Source organism: Canis lupus, chromosome 1, assembly GCF_003254725.2.
Source record: "Canis lupus dingo isolate Sandy chromosome 1, ASM325472v2, whole genome shotgun sequence".
In the NCBI taxonomy this organism is placed as follows: Eukaryota; Metazoa; Chordata; class Mammalia; order Carnivora; family Canidae; genus Canis; species Canis lupus.
This window is the reverse complement of record NC_064243.1, coordinates 34,626,037-34,643,518: the sequence shown is the minus strand read 5'-3', so window position 1 is coordinate 34,643,518 and position 17,482 is coordinate 34,626,037. Positions and strand designations below refer to the sequence as shown.

At 37.6% G+C, this 17,482-nt stretch overlaps 1 protein-coding gene and 1 long non-coding RNA gene across 18 annotated transcripts in view; one reads left to right on the top strand and one right to left on the bottom strand.

Annotated features, from left to right (window-relative positions):
- AIG1 (androgen induced 1) overlaps positions 1-311 on the bottom strand; it is a 240,202-nt gene extending 239,891 nt beyond the window's left edge. For 16 of the 17 annotated variants that reach the window (XR_007412383.1, XR_007412385.1, XM_025422441.3 and 13 more), the window contains exon 1: positions 117-301. Coding sequence is in view for 15 of the 17 variants with exons in the window: in XM_025422441.3 (XP_025278226.1) it covers positions 117-257 (141 nt within the window). In the remaining 2 variants the exon portion in view is untranslated. Of the gene's footprint in view, positions 1-116 lie in introns of all 17 variants that reach the window. The other variant, XM_035700878.2, reaches the window with a different exon arrangement.
- Positions 312-405: 94 nt separating this feature from the next.
- Positions 406-13,120, top strand: LOC112644222 (uncharacterized). Its single transcript, XR_003126226.3, has 2 exons — positions 406-527; positions 8,329-13,120. It is a non-coding gene; the product is annotated as an uncharacterized LOC112644222 (long non-coding RNA).
- Positions 13,121-17,482: the final 4,362 nt, after the last annotated feature.

The window sequence follows — 17,482 nt, the reverse complement described above, 5'->3', positions numbered from 1 at the left end:
GAGGCTGGAGGAGGCTGGAGGCTGGAGGCGCGCGCGCAGGTGCCCGCACCCACCCACCCCTGCACACACGCGGACTCGGTGCGGGGCGGACGGGGGAGGGGAGCGCAAGGCCTTACCAGATCAATGAACGTCAGGAATTTCCAGCTCCCGCCGTAGGTCTGATGCGAGGGCATCTCGATGGCCTTGTAGTTGCACAGGATAGAGCAGTAGGACAGCAGGATCGCCACCCGCAGCACCTGGCACGGGACGAGCGCCATGTTCGCGAGAGGCCTGGCGGCTGGACGGCGGGGCGGGGCGGGGCGGGGCGGGGCGGGGCGGGGCGGCGCAGGCCGCGCGGGGGCGGGCGCCGGGGGATCCCTGGCTCGGCGCGGCGCGGCGCGGCGCGGCGGGGCGGGGTCTGGGGCGGGCGCGCCCCGCGGGACGGCGACCGCGAGCGCCCGGCGACCTGCGCGGGGGGACGGGGCGGGGCGGCGGCGGCCGGGCGCCGTGACGTCAGCTCTTTCGTCATCTCCGTCATTCTGCTCCTGGTGCGCGGGGCCCCGGGAGGCCGGGCGGGGGCGCCCCCTGGGCGTCAGGTGGGCGGGCTCCGAGGGCGGCGGGGCTCGGGGAGCGCGCGGCGGGTGGCACCTGCGGGCGGGCCGGGGCGGGGCGGGGCGTGCGGGGGCTGCCCGGGCTCCGCCGCACGAGGTCTGCAAACAGCCTGCCCATACGTGGTGCGACACGGCGGCCTGGGAACTTTGGACAGGAGGTTTATAAACAAGGGTCCTAGAGAAAGGGGTGTCAGGCAGGCAACTGTTTCTGCTTCAAGACTGGTTCTGCTTCGAAACATCCCCCTCTGAGTTTGGAAGCAAAACTCGAGTGTGTAACTTAATACTTGTCCTTTGAGGGTTAAACTGGCATTGCTCTTCCCCGCCCCGCCCCCCCCCCTTTTTTTTTTCCTAACGTACGACACCAGAGCTTCATGGAAGGAAAATAAGTGCCTTCCAGTAAATGCTGTCGCAGCGAAGTTGCCTCAGCCTGTGGGCAGCATTTTTTTTTTATTTTTTAAATATCATGATCACATTTCAGCCAGCCAGATGCAGGGTCGGATTGTGAAAAGACAACATAGGTATTTCCTGTGGATCCATTGAAAACAGGTGTCCTCTCCAAATAGTCTCTGAGTCACTGAATGTGGAGTAGGGGGCAGGGAAAGCGGAGTGTTCGAGATAAAGAGAAAGTAGCAACTCAGGGATGTTTTCCTGAAAATTTCCAATCAAACTCTAAGCCAAAATAGAGAAACCCGTAGGGGTTGGTTGGTTGGTTGGTTTGCTTGTTTGTTTGTTTTGCCTTATAATTATACTAATAGACATTGATGTCAAGGGGCACCTGCGTGGCTTACCTGGTTAAGTGTCTGCCTTTGGCTCAGGTCAGGATCCCAGACTCCTGCCATCCAACCCGGCGTAGGGCTTCCTGCTCCCAGGGAGTCTGCTTCTCTCTCTCCCTCCCCCCACTCCTATTCTCTCTCTCGCTTACTCTGCCTCTCAAAAAAATAAAATCTTAAAAAAAAAAAACGAAATTGATATCACAAAAATCAAGGTAACTCCGAGAACATTCTACTAGCATAAAGTTATTCATTATCAATAATTGTAGTCCATGCAATATGTTGCAATATGCAACACGTCCATGCAAAAATTGGATCTATTTCTTTTTGTCACGTTCTTAAGATTGCAAAGTGAAAAAGTGGATCTACTAAAGATCTTACTAGGTCCTTAATAAAGTTTTACAAGTTAATCTGATAGTCTCAAAGTTTGGTATACCCTTCCTGCCATACATTTTAGAAAACCATTAATAAAATTCTCATTCCCATCGTTAGAAAATATAACATTTTCATAAAGTCATTTAAGATTTTAGTCTATGATCAGTTTCTTTTTAAATAAATAATTATAGCAGTCAAATAACAGTTTGAACCCATTCTAATGGGCTTGATTTTGTTATTCTGCATGTGATAATCATTATTAAATAGCTTTGTGGAGTTATTGTTTTATTTTGTTTTGTTTTGGAGCAGGAGATGGATATCTGTGGGCCAGAGGGAGATGGAGCAATTCTAAGCAAGAAGGCTTCAGCCCCAGGGTGGAGACCAACATGAGTATCCATCTCAATCTTGAGATCATGACCAGAGCAGGAATCAAGAGTCAGACACTTAGCCCACTGAGTCATCCAGGTGCTCCTGGAGGGGTTTTTTTGTTGTTTTCTTTTTTTTTTTTTAATGAAACATCAGCATAAACCGTTACTCAAATATTTTATGGGATGTCAGTCTACAATTTTTGGAACTTCTTCTTGTTCACTGTTAGCATGTCCAGGTTGGGGTTTTTGTTTGTTTGTTTTTTTTTTTTTTTTTTTGGCTTTTTATACCATATCTAATAATCTTAGTTATGTTTTACAGGTATTTTTTTGTGTGTGTGAGAAAAATTTACACAGAGATTGTTTTTATAGTGTAAATAATATAATGGGATATTGCTTAAAATTTCACTTAAATTTTCACTCAGTAAAAGTAGCCCCATTTTAGGAACTGTAATACATTATTTACTGATACATATTTCTATGGTAATTCTGTATTGAATTAGAGAATACTGTTTTTCACCCTAGAAAAGAAATACCTGCCTGTCACTTTTTTAGCTTTTTCATTCTACCACACAATTAGTGGTGATAAAGGAGAATACCTTTACCCAGTTGAGGTTCATAGAAATATGTTTCCCACTGAAAGATTTTAAGACCCTATCTTAAATTCTAGTTACCTTAGTGTTGTTTGACTATTGTAATAGCTTTTAACTCTTAGTCTGTAGTGTATAGGCTGGACATACTCTTCCTTAAGAACTTCTAAAAACTGGTATAGATTCTTTCTTTCTTTCTTTCTTTCTTTATTTCTTTCTTTCAGGAAAGGGTGTCTGACATATTGGTGATGATAATCCTTGCTAATCTTGGAAATGACAAGGACCCCTGTGTCTCCCTTATGTTGTATTCCAAGTAGCCAACTTTATATAGCTGTGGTCTTTGCTTAAAATTCAAAAGGAAGAATTATATATATGCATACCCTTATAATAGTCAATGTTTATGCATTTCATTTGGTTCTGTGTTTGCATTAGATAAGCATTTTCTAACAATATCAATATATTTGAGCAAATCCTTTTCCTTCCATATTTGTCTGCACCACAAGGGTAAAAGTTGGGATGTATTTCTTGGACATGAGGAAAATACCCTTGGTGCTATAGAAAAGATCCCTTTGGGTTGCTTATTTTTTCCTTTTTACAAAAGCAGCTTATGTGTGATATTAAAAAAGGAAGATTAAAAAATTGCTCCTGCTCTCATCAACCAGAGAAAACACTACAAACATACAGCACAGACCAGTCTGTTTACAATACATACATAGCTACTTGTGACATACTATGTAACAATTTGCATCAAGCAACTTGTATTTAATAAGAATATTCTCTTGCTATTTAAAACTCTATAAAATCGGGGATCCCTGGGTGGCTCAGTGGTTTAGTGCCTCCCTTTGGCCCAGGGCGTGATCCTGGAATCCCGGGATCGAGTCCCGCATCAGGCTCCCGGCATGGAGCCTGCTTCTCCCTCTACCTCTCTCTCTCTATGTCTATCATGAATAAATAAATAAAATCTTTAAAAATAAATAAATAATAAATAAATAAATAAATAAATAATAAAACTCTATAAAATCATGCTTAACAATTGCATAGCATGACATAATATGAATATCATATTTTTCTTAAACTTTTCTCTTTTTGACATTTAGATTGTTTCCAGGTTTTCTTTTGTCACTATAAATTCAGTGTAATGACAGCATTTTGAATTGAGAAAGTCACTTTTTAACCATTATTTATAGCTAAAACCCATTTAAGAAACCACTCTTTTATCATCTAATGTGTGTGTTTCTTTATAAATGTTTATATGAACTGAGGTGCCAAGGAGAGCTGTTTTGCCCTAGAAGGCAGTTGGGAAAGATTAAGATCTAAATAAAAGGGGTTCCTAGGTGGCTCAGTCAATTGAGCATCTACCTTTGGCTCAGGTCATGTTCCCAGGGTTCAGGGATCAAGGCCCACCCACATCAGGCCACCTGCTCAGTGGGGAGCCTGCTTCTCCCTCTCCCTCTGCCTGTTTCTCCCCCTGCTTGTGTTCTCTCTCTTGACTGTCAAATAAACTTTAAAAAATCTAAGTAAAAGAAGTAGGTAAAAAATCATACTTTTTTCCAACAATTGATGCTAATTAGAGATTTTTAAAAATTACCTTAGATATGAAACTCAGTACCATTGCATTTCATTAGTCAGATTTTTTTGCTATTAAGTGGGAAGAGTAGTTATTTACAAGCTAAATGAGCAGCAGCCATTACAGTTGTGCTGATATTGCTGGTCACAGCAGTTTTCACAGATTTAAAAATGGACTGTGTTTGCTATAGAGAACTCTACTAAATTATGAGATTGGTAAAAACCAAGGATTCTATGGAAAGCCACTGAAAAGCTATAGAAAAGATAGTGTTGAGATTATGCACAAATCACCAGATAGATCACATATAGATCTGCAACATTCTCCTTACTCCCTGAAGTCTGTCAGTGCATTTGTCAATGATACTCATCTTGCTTGGGACATATCTTTGTGTGCATGTATCCAGATCCAGCACATCCAGCAGGACTTGGCATAAATCTATTTTAACTTTCCCTCTTCAGGGGCACCTGGGTGGCTCAGTTGGTTGACTGTCAGACTTTATTTATTTATTTATTTATTTATTTATTTATTTATTTATTTATTTATTTTAAATGATAGTCTTCTTTTTTTTTTTTAATTTTTATTTATTTATGATAGTAACAGAGAGAGAGAGGCAGAGACACAGGCAGAGGGAGATGCAGGCTCCATGCACCGGGAGCCCGACGTGGGATTCGATCCCGGGTCTCCAGGATCGCACCCGGGGCCAAAGGCAGGCGCCAAACCGCTGCGCCACCCAGGGTTCCCAGACTGTCAGACTTTAGATTTTGACTCAGGTCATGATCTTAGGGTTGTGGGATTGAGTTCCACGTCGGGCTCTTTGCTTGTTGGAGAGTCTGCTTGAGATTGTCTCTCTCCCTCTGCCCTTCCCCCCTGCTCCCATGTGCATGCTTGCTCTCTCTCTCTCTCTCTCTCTCTCTCAAATAAAATCCCTCTTCAGGAAATATGTGGTCTTCCTGCTCTGAACGATCTACTTGGATGACTTACTGGTGATTCAAAATCTACATGTACTTATTGTACTTATTATTTCCTTCTCTAGACACTCTGCAGCATTCCTATTCTCTGGTTACAGCACCAACATGTTATATTAGAAACGTCAGGATGGAGCCAGATGGCCTAGAGGTGCCAGTTTCTTAATACTAAAGTATCTCTGGAAATATGGCAAGCTGTAGGTAACTCATTCACCAGAATTCTCAGGGAGGGGATGGAGCATTGTTAGAAGAAACATTTTCAGAAACAACTTAGGTGATAGGATGACAGATAAGAGAGATCTACAGGATCTAGAGTAACAACAAATCATTGCTAAAATTATTCTCCCCAGTGATGTCAGGGTAATTACATACTTTTGGTTTGCTGGATGAACTATGTATAAGAGTTTGGGACTAGAACTCAATTGCTCTGGGTCGTAGAGGTGAGAGGGGCTTTCTTCCCCATAGCCTTCAGCCTCTATTCTAAACAAATATTAAGCAGACGTTTAAAGATATCTCAGCTGTCTTAAGCTCAAATCTTTCAGAGGGCGGGCATGTAACATAATTAAATAAAGCTAATTGTAAGTTACAGTGCATAATTTGGTCTATTAAAAACCAGAATAAATGCCTGTGTAAATGCATTGCAATTAAAATTTTGCAAGTTTGTGTACCAACACACATACACACACACACACACACACACACACACACACACACACATCTGTATGCTTGTGTCAGCTGTAGGTAGGGACTTTTTAATTATCATTTTGAAAGAGTTCCATGTTAACATCTTATCCAGGGTGTCCAAAATAACTGTCACTCACTCCTCCTCATCACCTATAAAAGTTAAGGCTACTTTGGCTGTAATTGACAACTCTATTCCTTGAAGCAGGATGAAGGAAAATATGAAGATGAGTGAAAAGAGCATATGTACACTGTCCCTTAAGGAAGATTTATAGAAGATGCCACATGATTCCACCTTCACCTCATTAGCCAGCACTCTTCCACATGGCCACAGCTAGTAAAAGCGGCCTCCATTCTGGGTGGTCATGTACCCAGCCCCAAATCAGGGTTCCATTAGTGTGGAAAAGGGATGTTATGGGTTGAATTTCCCCCCCAAAGAATGTATGTTGAAGTTCATATCCCTACTACCTCAGAAAGTGGTCTTATTTGGAGATAGGGTCATTGCAGATGCAATTAGTTAAGATGGTATCATACTGGCAGATGGTAGATCTTTAAGCCAATACAACTGGAGTCCTTATAAAAAGACAGAGTCACTCAGGCTGAATGCCATGTCAAGATGGAGGCAGAGACTAGAGTCATGACAAGCCAAGGAATGCCAAGGAGTGCAAACTGTCCCCAGAAGCTAGGCAAAGGTTGGAACAGATTTACCTTCATGGGCCTTAGTAGGGACCAACCCTGCTGATATCTTGATTTCTAGGCTCCAGAATTATGAGACAACAAATTTCTGCTGTTTAAGTCCTCCAGTGTGTGGTACTTTGTTAATAGCATCTCTAGGAATTAAAAAAAAAAGAGGCGGGGGGGATCCCTGGGTGGCTCAGCAGTTTAGCGCCTGCCTTCGGCCCCGGGTGTGATCCTGGAGTCCTGGATCAAGTCCCACATCAGGCTCCCTGCATGGAGCCTGCTTGTCTCTCTGCCTGTGTCTCTGCCTCTCTCTCTCTCTCTCTCTCTCATGAATAAATAAATAATAATAAATAAATAAATAAATAAATAAATAATAAGATCTTTAAAAAAATAGCATCTCTAGGAATCTAATACAGGAAAGAAAACAAACATTGGGAGACCACTACCAGTTTCTACCACAACATCCAACTGATAGTTAAATTCTAATAATATTTTTTCTCTGCAACATTCGTCATATCTGAGCCTTAATTTCTACTTATACCACTATTACCTTCTGAAATAAACTCTGTTACTTTTGCCTCTATCCTTGGATCTCCACACCACTGCCTGCCACTAGAATTATCCTCCTGAAACTGTAGGTCAGATTAAATCACTCCTCTCATCAAAAATAGTGATTTCCCATGGCCTTCAGGAAATCCCACTTTCTTATAATGGTGCTCAATGTCTTCCATAGTTTATCTGAGATATTGGCCCTGACATCCATAACCTTAACTCAGTGTTTCAACTAACATGAGTATACCTTTTAAAATATTTTGTATTGGGGATCCCTGGGTGGCTCAGCGGTTTAGTATCTGCCTTCAGCCCAGGGCATGATCCTGGAGTCCCGGGATCGAGTCCCACGTCAGGCTCCCTGCGAGGAGCCTGCCTCTCCCTCTCCCTCTGCCTGTGCCTCTGCCTCTCTGTGTGTCTCATGAATAAATAAATAAAATCTTTAAAAATAAATAAAATAAAATATTATGTATCCCATTATCATCGGAATACTTATTTTCCCCCAAAACACAACATTTATTTTTACTCTTCTATGCTCCTTGGGTACAACTAATTCATATCACTTTCTTCATCTGTTGAAAGTCTATTCATCTCTTAAGGCTCAGCTCTGACAGAACTCTTCCAATAATGCAAAGACGTGCCATTTGAAATGCCCTTTCACATTATACTAAATGGCAATTGTAGCATGTTTTGATGGGGCACCTCAGGAGCATCACTGGGACAACATCATCACCCTCCTGGCAGGGGATTGCCCTAAGATGCCCTTCACATGGAAGTGGCCAATTCACTGGGGATGCAGCTGTCACAGAACATTCTTTCTCTTGTGTAAGATGGAAAGCATATTTCTCAATAGTTTGAGATTCCATGAAGCAGCTAATTAAACTATTCCTTGGGTCCCAGACTCTTTGTCCATAAAAGGCAAGACTTTGGGAGAACTATGAGCCTCTGCAGTCAGGCAGTATTACAGAAATGTGGAATGCAGGGATGGTGGGATGGGTAGCTACTTTTTACCATATAAAGCAACCTTTTCCAAGAATTAAGGGCAGCTAAAATGTCTGCAGTCCATTTATTGGCCCTCTGTGTTAGTTATCCTCAGAGCTGGTTAAAAGTCCAGTTTAGAAGCTAGCATAATAAACATCCAGTACAAAAGAAGAGTTTGACAAAATTAAACCAAACACCATCATTTTGTTTTCAGAAAACAGATTTGCCATGAGAGATGGTAGCATCAAGCCATCCAGCCAAGTGCCAGAAGCCAGATTAAATTATCTGTGAAGTTGGCCAACTAAGAGCAGAGAGAACTCCCGCCTCCCTCAACCCGCAGGAAAACCTTGGGAGCCAAGCAGGCCTGCTGGAGCCAAGGCTAGTTCTGACACCTCACCCCCGGAGCTGGGCATCCACTTTCCATTCTTCGCAAAAATTCATGTGTCAAAATTAGCAGGTGAATTGTTCACATCACTGACACCTGGAGTCTGAACACAGAAGAAGATAAGACACCTGTAAGGATCTTTGAAAGGTTATCTGTGAAGACAATGATCTGTTTAGGCCATGCCATGATTCTGAGTAAAGATGGAAATTGCTGGAAGGACTTCTAAGGAATATTTTGCTAACACCGCTTTTCCCTAGTCTTATTTTTCCTGTTTCACAGTGATATGATGATTAGAACTTTAGTAGCCATTTTCTCAGTATGAGGAAAATAACCAGAGATATTGGCCCTGACATCCATAACCTGCTGAGCCAATGCCAATAGCAGCCTGCCTCCTTGCAGACTTCTTACGATATGGGAAAAATAACCCCCTATTTGCTTAAAGTCATGTATTAGGGTGTTTCATTACATGCAGCTAAATGATGGTACAGATAGGTAATTGGGGTTATTTCTTGGCATGCTTTAAAAAGTGCTGAATCAGAGGATAGTAGGATAGTACTAAGACCAGAATTTAAATTTATGTATTTTATTAATTTAATAAACACTCAGGTAATACTTACTGTAGGTCAGGCTTTAATATAAACACTTTACAAATATTAACTCATTGTCTCCTCACTAAGGATGGTTACTATTATTATCCCCATTTTAATTAAGAGCAAATGGAGGCATAGAGAAAATTAAGTAAACTGCCCAAGATCATACAGCCAGTAAATGTCAAAGCTAGGATAGAAAACCAAGTTTTGAGGTTCTTAATCACTATATCATGCCACCTGATGATGCCAGTCAGTGCATATCCCATCCCAGGTTCTAATTCCCCTTCTGCTACTGATAAGCCATGTAATTAGGGTTGTGTTTCCTCAGAGTCTACAGTTTTGACACCCCACCTTCCCCCAACTGCCTGTTGCCCCCACACTGATATCGGACAGAAACATATTGGGCAGAAACAACATCTGTATTTCAGCATCTTTTTCGATGCCATTATCTGATTCATAAGGATGGGAAAATTTGAGATAAGACTCCCACAGGCCCACAAACCACTTTTAATAACCTTCACGAAACTTCCATTACTGACAATCTTTGTTATCATTTGACCATATCGTTTAATTTCATAGCACCAAAGTCATCTGAAGTTATCTTTGACACACTTGAGCTCTATCTTCTTTAAATGAACGCTTCATCAATACCTATTTATGCCTCATTTCTCCATTATTCCTTTCACAAAAACTACATCTGATTCCGGATTTATCCAATAACTATATTCAGTGTAATTTATTTTCAAGAATTGTGTAGTGATGTTCCTTTAAGTTTTACCTAAATTGATGGATTATTTTCTTTCAAAATAGCCTGTTCTTCCACCTTAATATTTATTGGAGGCCTGACATCTTTATACTGACAGTGGCGGAATGACTCTTCTATTTGGAGGAAACCTTAAAGATCAACTGTTCTAGGTCCTTTGTTTTATAGATGATGAAACAGGCTCTGAAATTTAAATGATTTGCCTAAAGTTACTGGCAGAGCCAGATCTAAAACTTTCCTTAGGGCAACTTTTTCTTTCCTTTTTATTTTATTTACATTAATAGATTTAATTTTTAAAAAAAGTTTTAGGTATACAGAAAATTTGAGCAGAAAGTCTCCATATACTCCCTCTCTCTCTGCCACACACAGGTTCCCCTACCATTAATATCTTGCATTAGTGCGGTACATTCATTAAAATTGATGATTATTACTGATTAAAGTGTGTATTTACATCAGGGAAAACTAGAGGTGAGTATCTCTCATGAATACAGATGTAAAAATCTTCAACAAATTATTAACAAATCAAATTTAATAATGTATAAAAAATTATACAGCATGACCATGTGGGATTTGTGCTAGGCATGCAAGTTTTGTTCAACATTCAAAAATCAATTAATGTAATCCATCACATCAACAGGCTAAAGATATAAATCATATAATCAAATCAATAGACTCAAGGAAAAAAAGCATATGACAAAATCCAATGCTCATTCATGCTAAAGAATCTTTGCAAACTATAAACATAGGGAAACTTCCTGAACTTATTAAAGAACATTTTTTAAGACCCTTCAGTTAGCATTAACACAAATGGTAAGAAATCCATTCTCCTTCAGATCAAGAGCAAGACAAGGATGTTCTCTCTTATCATCCCTACTCAACATTGAACTGAAAGTCCTTATTAATCAGTCCTTATATAATACATATAAATGGGAAAATGAAATAAAAGTATATAGATCAGGAAGGAAGAAATAAAGCTTTCTTTGTTCAGATGATATGATCAGGAAGGAAGAAATAAAGCTTTCTTTGTTCAGATGATATGAATTGCTTATCTAGAAAATCTCACAGTATAAATCAAAAAACTCTTGGAACTAATAAATGATTATAACAAGTTTTTCAAAATGCAAGGTTAATATGCAAAAGCTTATTCTTTTTCTATATAACAGCAACAAAGGTTGGAATTTGAAAGTAAAAAATAAGACACTATTTACATTAGTACCAAAAATGAAATACTTAGGTGTGGATCTAACAAAATACATACAAGATTGATATGAGGAAATTTGCAAAATTCTGATGAAAGAAATAAAAGAATATCTAAATAAATGGATATTCCATGCTTACATATAGGAAGACTCAATACTGTTAAGATGTCAATTCTTTCCAACATCATATGTCTATTCAATGCAATTCCAATCAAATATCAGCAAGGTATTTTGTAAAGCTATTTCAAAAGTTTATGGACCTAGAATAGCCAACATAAACAAAGTTGGAGGACTGATACTACCTGACTTCAAGACTTATTATAAAGCTACAGTCATCAAGACAGTATGGTGTTAGAGAAAGAATAGACAGATCAATGGAGCAGAATAAACCTACACAAATACAGTCAACTGGTCTTTGATAAAGGAGCAAAGGCAATTCACTGGAGAAAGGAGTCTTTTCTAGTTTTGCTGGAAAAACTTGATGTCCCCATAGAAAAAGAAATGAACCTAGACACAGACCTTACACCTTCCACAAAAAATTAACTCAAAATGGAACATATTCCTAAGTGTAAAATGCAAGACTATAAAACTTACCACTAATCACAAATAAAGTTTATCACAAAATATAAAGCATACTAAATGCTATAGCTTTCCCTTATCATCCCAAATCCCTACAGTCCCCTAAAAATACAAAATTAAAGAAAAAAATCTAGAACCTTCCTGGAAGATTTTAAAAGGTGTCTCTCTGGATCAGAAGCTATAATGAATAAGTGAAAGATGAAAAACAAAGTCAAGTGAAGAAGAGGAATATGGTCAAAATGCATAGGGAAAAGTTTTTTAAAAAGAGTTCTTCATACCCTGTGTAGGTGCGGTAGTCAGAAAGGCATCAACAGTAATGGATAGCCCCTAGCCCCACAGGGCAGGCAGTGACCTTCAGGAGGAAGCAGTGTCCAGGCTGTATGGACCAGTGTGCTCTAGATATGGAACTGCCATTCCAGGTGCTACTAGTACTCAGAAGAGGATGTTAACCCTTAAATGCATTTATTAAGAAAGCAAGATTTAAGATAAACTTTCAACCTAGTAGCAAAGAAAAAAAAAGAAAGAGAAAAACCAAATAGAATAGTTTGAAAAGTTTAAAAAGACCAATGAAATGACGTAAACTCTGGCAAAATTTGCTAATATTTAGTTTGAATTTCTGTTTCCAAGTACATAAATGAGCTTGGCCTCACTTTGCATTTTCAGTCCTGTGATTGCATTTAGTGCTAAGATTATAGGATGAACTGGGTAGTTTTCCCTCTTTTCTAATTTTGTTTTTATATATTTGGTAAAATACAAAGATTATCTATTTCTTGATGGCTTGCTAAAAACTTGCAAAACTACGTATGTATAGAGCCTCTTGTGCCATGCGTGGTCAAAGACTATTCTGAATAGAAGTTTAATTTTCTTAATTGTTAAATTTTGTATTTCTATTTGGGTCAATTTCATGAAGTGCATTTTAAGTAAACTTGTCCATTTCACCTAATTTCTCAAAATCATTAGTATAAAGTTATTGATATATTAGCTCATGATTTATTAATTCCCTATCAAATCTGTATTATGTATCATTTCTAATATCATTGTGACTTCTTTTTCTTCTTGATAAGTCCTACTGGAAAGTTTGTCTTGCTTATTAGTATTTTCAAAATCTAATGTTTTTATTTATTTTTTTTCTTTACACTTATTATTTCCTAGTTTTACAATCTTTAGGTGTAATGTTTTCTTTTGTAACTGAGTTGAACACTTACCTAATTTGTTTCCAATAATTTGTTTTTTAAATAAATTTCTCCTTACCTTAAGCTATATCATTCATGATTTGGTATGTAGATTTCTAATTTCAGTGCATGGGGGGGGATGCCATGATTTCTGTTATGATGATTCTTATAATTTGAAGATATTTCCTTGGTGACATCTGAATATTGGTAAATGTTCAATGTATGATTGGGAAGAATTTATACTTCTTGTCTCCCTTTCATAGATCAAATATGTTATATCTTTGAATGATTTAAATATATTAATATTCAAGTCCTTTTCCAATGAGTCTAATATTTTTACTTTGTCAGGAATTAACTTTTCCATTTGTTGGGTCTATGATTTATCTTCCATGATAATTAGGTATTTCACTTGCTCTTGGGCCATATTATTGAGCAGTTTTGTGTTGCTTTTGGCCTGGTTTTATGGATCCAATAATTTTGAAGGAATTTCTACATAGTTTTATTATCCTGGCTCTCTGAAGCCATGTGAATGTATTTTGTCCTAGGCTTCAGGTAGGTAGCTTGATTTATTCTAAAAATCCAGCTGAAGAGTGGAGAATTTCCAGTCCATATTCACAGAAGTGTCAGGGATGTCCTGTTCTCTGCTTATGCAAGAAATCCAGTGCCAGCAACCTTGATTCTGATCCATCAAGAGCTTAAAATCCCCAACCCTGGAGAAGGCCCCAGAGGATGTTATGGATCCCCAGAAAATATAGCTACTATAGAAAACAAGCTCACATATAATAAGTATAGTATGGTACTAGCCACTAGTGATAGAATACAAATGAATAGAACAGAAGTTGAAAGAATATACAACATCCAATAACTAAAGAATTTTTTTTTCATGTAAGAGAAGGATTCTATACAGATATATTAGATAATGCTTAGTAATTGCTTTTTCCAATGTTCAAATAAACATTAAAAAAATCAAATGAGTGTCTGTCAGTGTGAGTAGTTCTATTTATTCTGTTACTTATATACATTGTCACATGTATGTGACAAAAATGGATTAAGTTTTCCATTTGATTTTATTTCCAGATATCCCCTCCCTTTATTTTTGACTGTTTTTAAATTTGTATGTTTTATTTTTATTGTTTGAGTGCTCACATCTGAAACAAATATTATAGTTTATTGATAGAAACAGTGAGCTATTATTTCAAAAACTGTAAAAACAAAACAAAATGGACAAACCAACTAACCAATCTCTGGTAAATCTAGCCAAAATAAGCCCAAGAAAACACAAACATAATATTAGCAAAGAAAAGGGATGTAAAACGAAAATAATAATTTTAAAATAAAGTTTATTTCCTGCAAATAAAAGCTTCAAAAAGATGTTTTTGTTGGAAAATACAAACAACTGGATTTGGCTGAATAAAATCTAGTAAGTCTAAATTGATTAATATTCATTGAAAAGCTAAAAATTTATCAAACATCCAGTAAAATGGCTCTGGGCCCTGTTAGTTTTCTCAAAAAAACAAAATTATCAACTAATTAAAGTTAAAATCTATATTATTTAACTGCTGCAAATCTCTTAAAAGCATCCTTTGATACAATAAACTTGATAAATTTATCACATGATAATGGGCCAATCTCTCTGATAACACAAATTCAAATGATCTATGAAATATCAAATCTGCAGTACATTAAAAGAGTAATATACTTGACCAAATTTATTCAGGAACACAAAAATTATTCAATATTAGAAATATGAAAATTTAATTTTAGTAGATAATGAAAAGGCATTGTCTAAATTTCAAAATTATTTCTGATTAAAATTCTTAGTGTGCTGTGAAAGAAGCATACTTTCTTAATTTGGCAAGGAATATTTTTTAGAAATCTTAGCAAATACAATGTTTAGTAATGAAATATCAAAAGTAATAACACTAAAGTCATTAGTTAAATTTTTTTTTCTGTTACTACTACTATCAGTCAACAATGTTTGGAGTTTCTGACCATTGAAAAATGTAAGAAAAAGAAATAAAGTATTTATATTGGGGAAAATGTACAATCACTTTACCAAAAATTATGTAACTTCCTTGGAGCCAAACCAAGAAAATTATTTGACATATTAATAGCAATGGAAAATAGGCATAGGAAAACAATCAATTCAAGAATAACACACCAAAAATCAATAACACGTCAGAAAATGAAATGCTAGAGATGACTTATTAACAACACTAATAAACATAAGTAGAAATAAATCTAACAAAAAATTCCATGAGCTCTTTAATAAAATATAACTGAAATACAAAAGAAACATCATATCGGGGAGACAGTATGAATGACAAATTATAATAAAGTTATGACCACTACAACTGAAAAATAAATATAGCATCTTCAGAACATTGAACATTAATTTTAAATTTCATTTAGAAAATAAATAAGATCAACCAAGAAAAATATGAAAAAGCTTAATGAAGTCTAGTCCTGTAATTTATTAGGACATATTACAAAAGTAATAAATGTACCATGAGAAAATAATGTTTATGTGGGGAACACTTTGTGAAATAACATCATGATAAAAACCATGAAGAAGATGAACAGAAGGGACCATATAAACGTGTAAAAGACAAATGGCAAAAGGAGAGAATTTTTAAAATTAATTTATTTATTCACGAGAGAGACAGAGACATATGCAGAGGGAGAAGCAGCCTCCCCACAGGGAGCCTGATGCAGGACTTGATCCCAAGACCCAGGATCACACCCTGAGCTGAAGGCAGACACCCAACTGCTGAGCCACCCAGATGTTCCCAAAAGGAGAGAAATTTAAAAGTCAATATGTTAAATTCTAATACAAATCTGTGAGTAAAGAAAAACCGCATTAAAGAAAATACAAAAAATATGAACATAAAATTCTCCAAACTACAGATAATTGTGAAACATAATTTTAAAAATGTACTCAAGGGGAACCTGGGTGGCTCAATCAGTTGAGTGTCTATCTTTGTCTCAGGTCATGATCTCAGGGTCCTGGGATCAAGCCCCATGTTAGGCTCCTGTTCAGCAGTAAGCCTACTTCTCCTTCTCCCTCTGCCCCTACTCCTGCTTGTCCTCCCTTGCCCTCTTTCTAATTATATAAATAAATAAATAATTTTTAAAAAATTCCCTCAAACTCACTAATAACTAAATAAAACTAAATTTCACTTAACACTGGTGAAGACTAAAAGGGAAAAAAGTTGGCAATACGATGTATGACGATAGGGAAATAGAGATTTCCATATAATCCTGCTGGAAGTATAAATTGAAATAATATATTTTCCTAGACACTTTTCTCCCAGGAATTTACCCTGCAGAAATATTGCCTCAAGTAATCATAGACACATGTATAATTATGTTACCTTCAGCAAAAACATAATCCAAATATCCATGATTGAGGTACTGGTCAAATGAATTATGATACCTCCATATAATGGAATAGCACACTAAACAGTTAATATAAACAATGGGATGACTATGTGTATTGGTACAGAAAGATGCCCAATATACATTGTCGAGTAAAAAAGCAAGTGCAAGTCACACATACACACTGTGTGATGTATTTTCTGTAGTATGTTTACATACATGTCTGCATAAACACAGTAAAAAAAGCTGGAAGGATAGATACCAAATGCGATCAGTGATTTTCTCAGAGGGAGGGGGTGGATATTTTCATTATTTTCTTCCTTTTCATTAATTTTTTCAGTAATGCCTGTGCTATTATATTAGAAAATATAAAACAAAGAGAAATGAAAATTAAGAATATATGCTATAAATGGGGATTCAAAGGTAAACTTGTGTCTAGTTCTGACTTAAATGCCTGAAGAGAAGAACTTTTGAAAGAAAATTACTTAGGCTAGTCCTAAATATCTGGAATTGGATAGGTTTCACAGAGATTTTTACTCTGCTTCTCCATTAATTTCTCTAGGATTATCTACTGTGCTGATTGATGGTGAGTCCAAAGGGCTGTGTCCAAGGTCAAAATGGCAGCATGAGATGCCAGAGAGTCACCAAGCCCCAAGCCAAATCCAAGTGCTATAGCAGGATCCCTCAGTCAACAATATCAGGAACTCATGCCCGCCAAGGCAACAGTCTGACCTATTGAACCACTCTTCAATCATCTCTAGTCTTCCGTTGTTTCATGAACCATTGCTGAAAGCCAAGGAAGATGAGAACAGTTCCTATCAGGAAAATCACCTAAGACAGCTCCTAGGTTGGGCAGAACAGATGCTCTAAGGAAGTGAAAAGATATGCTTAATGTAGCAGGACATAGACTTGTAGGGAGTGGAGAGGATATTAGAAATTAACTTCTGTAGCTCTTTTGGAACACAAATCACTTGAGATAGAAGCAGAAATTCCCTTAGAGAAAACTGCTGCAAATAGACTGCAGCCACAAAATAAAGAATAGTCCAGAATATATGGGCAAGCAGGCCTGTCCCTACAAGTAACTGTATATTCTTATGGCCTCTCCTTCAAGGCTAACAAATTTCATTTCCTTTACAGCTTTATAACTCTTCAGAGAGATGATTTTAAAAAACAACACCACTGTCTACACTATTAAAATTTTAGCGCACAGACACACTTGCAAGACGGGATTAGATGGGAGGGAAATCCACATGGTAGTAAAATTATTTTATAAATTATTAACTAGCTGGCATTTTCATTTAA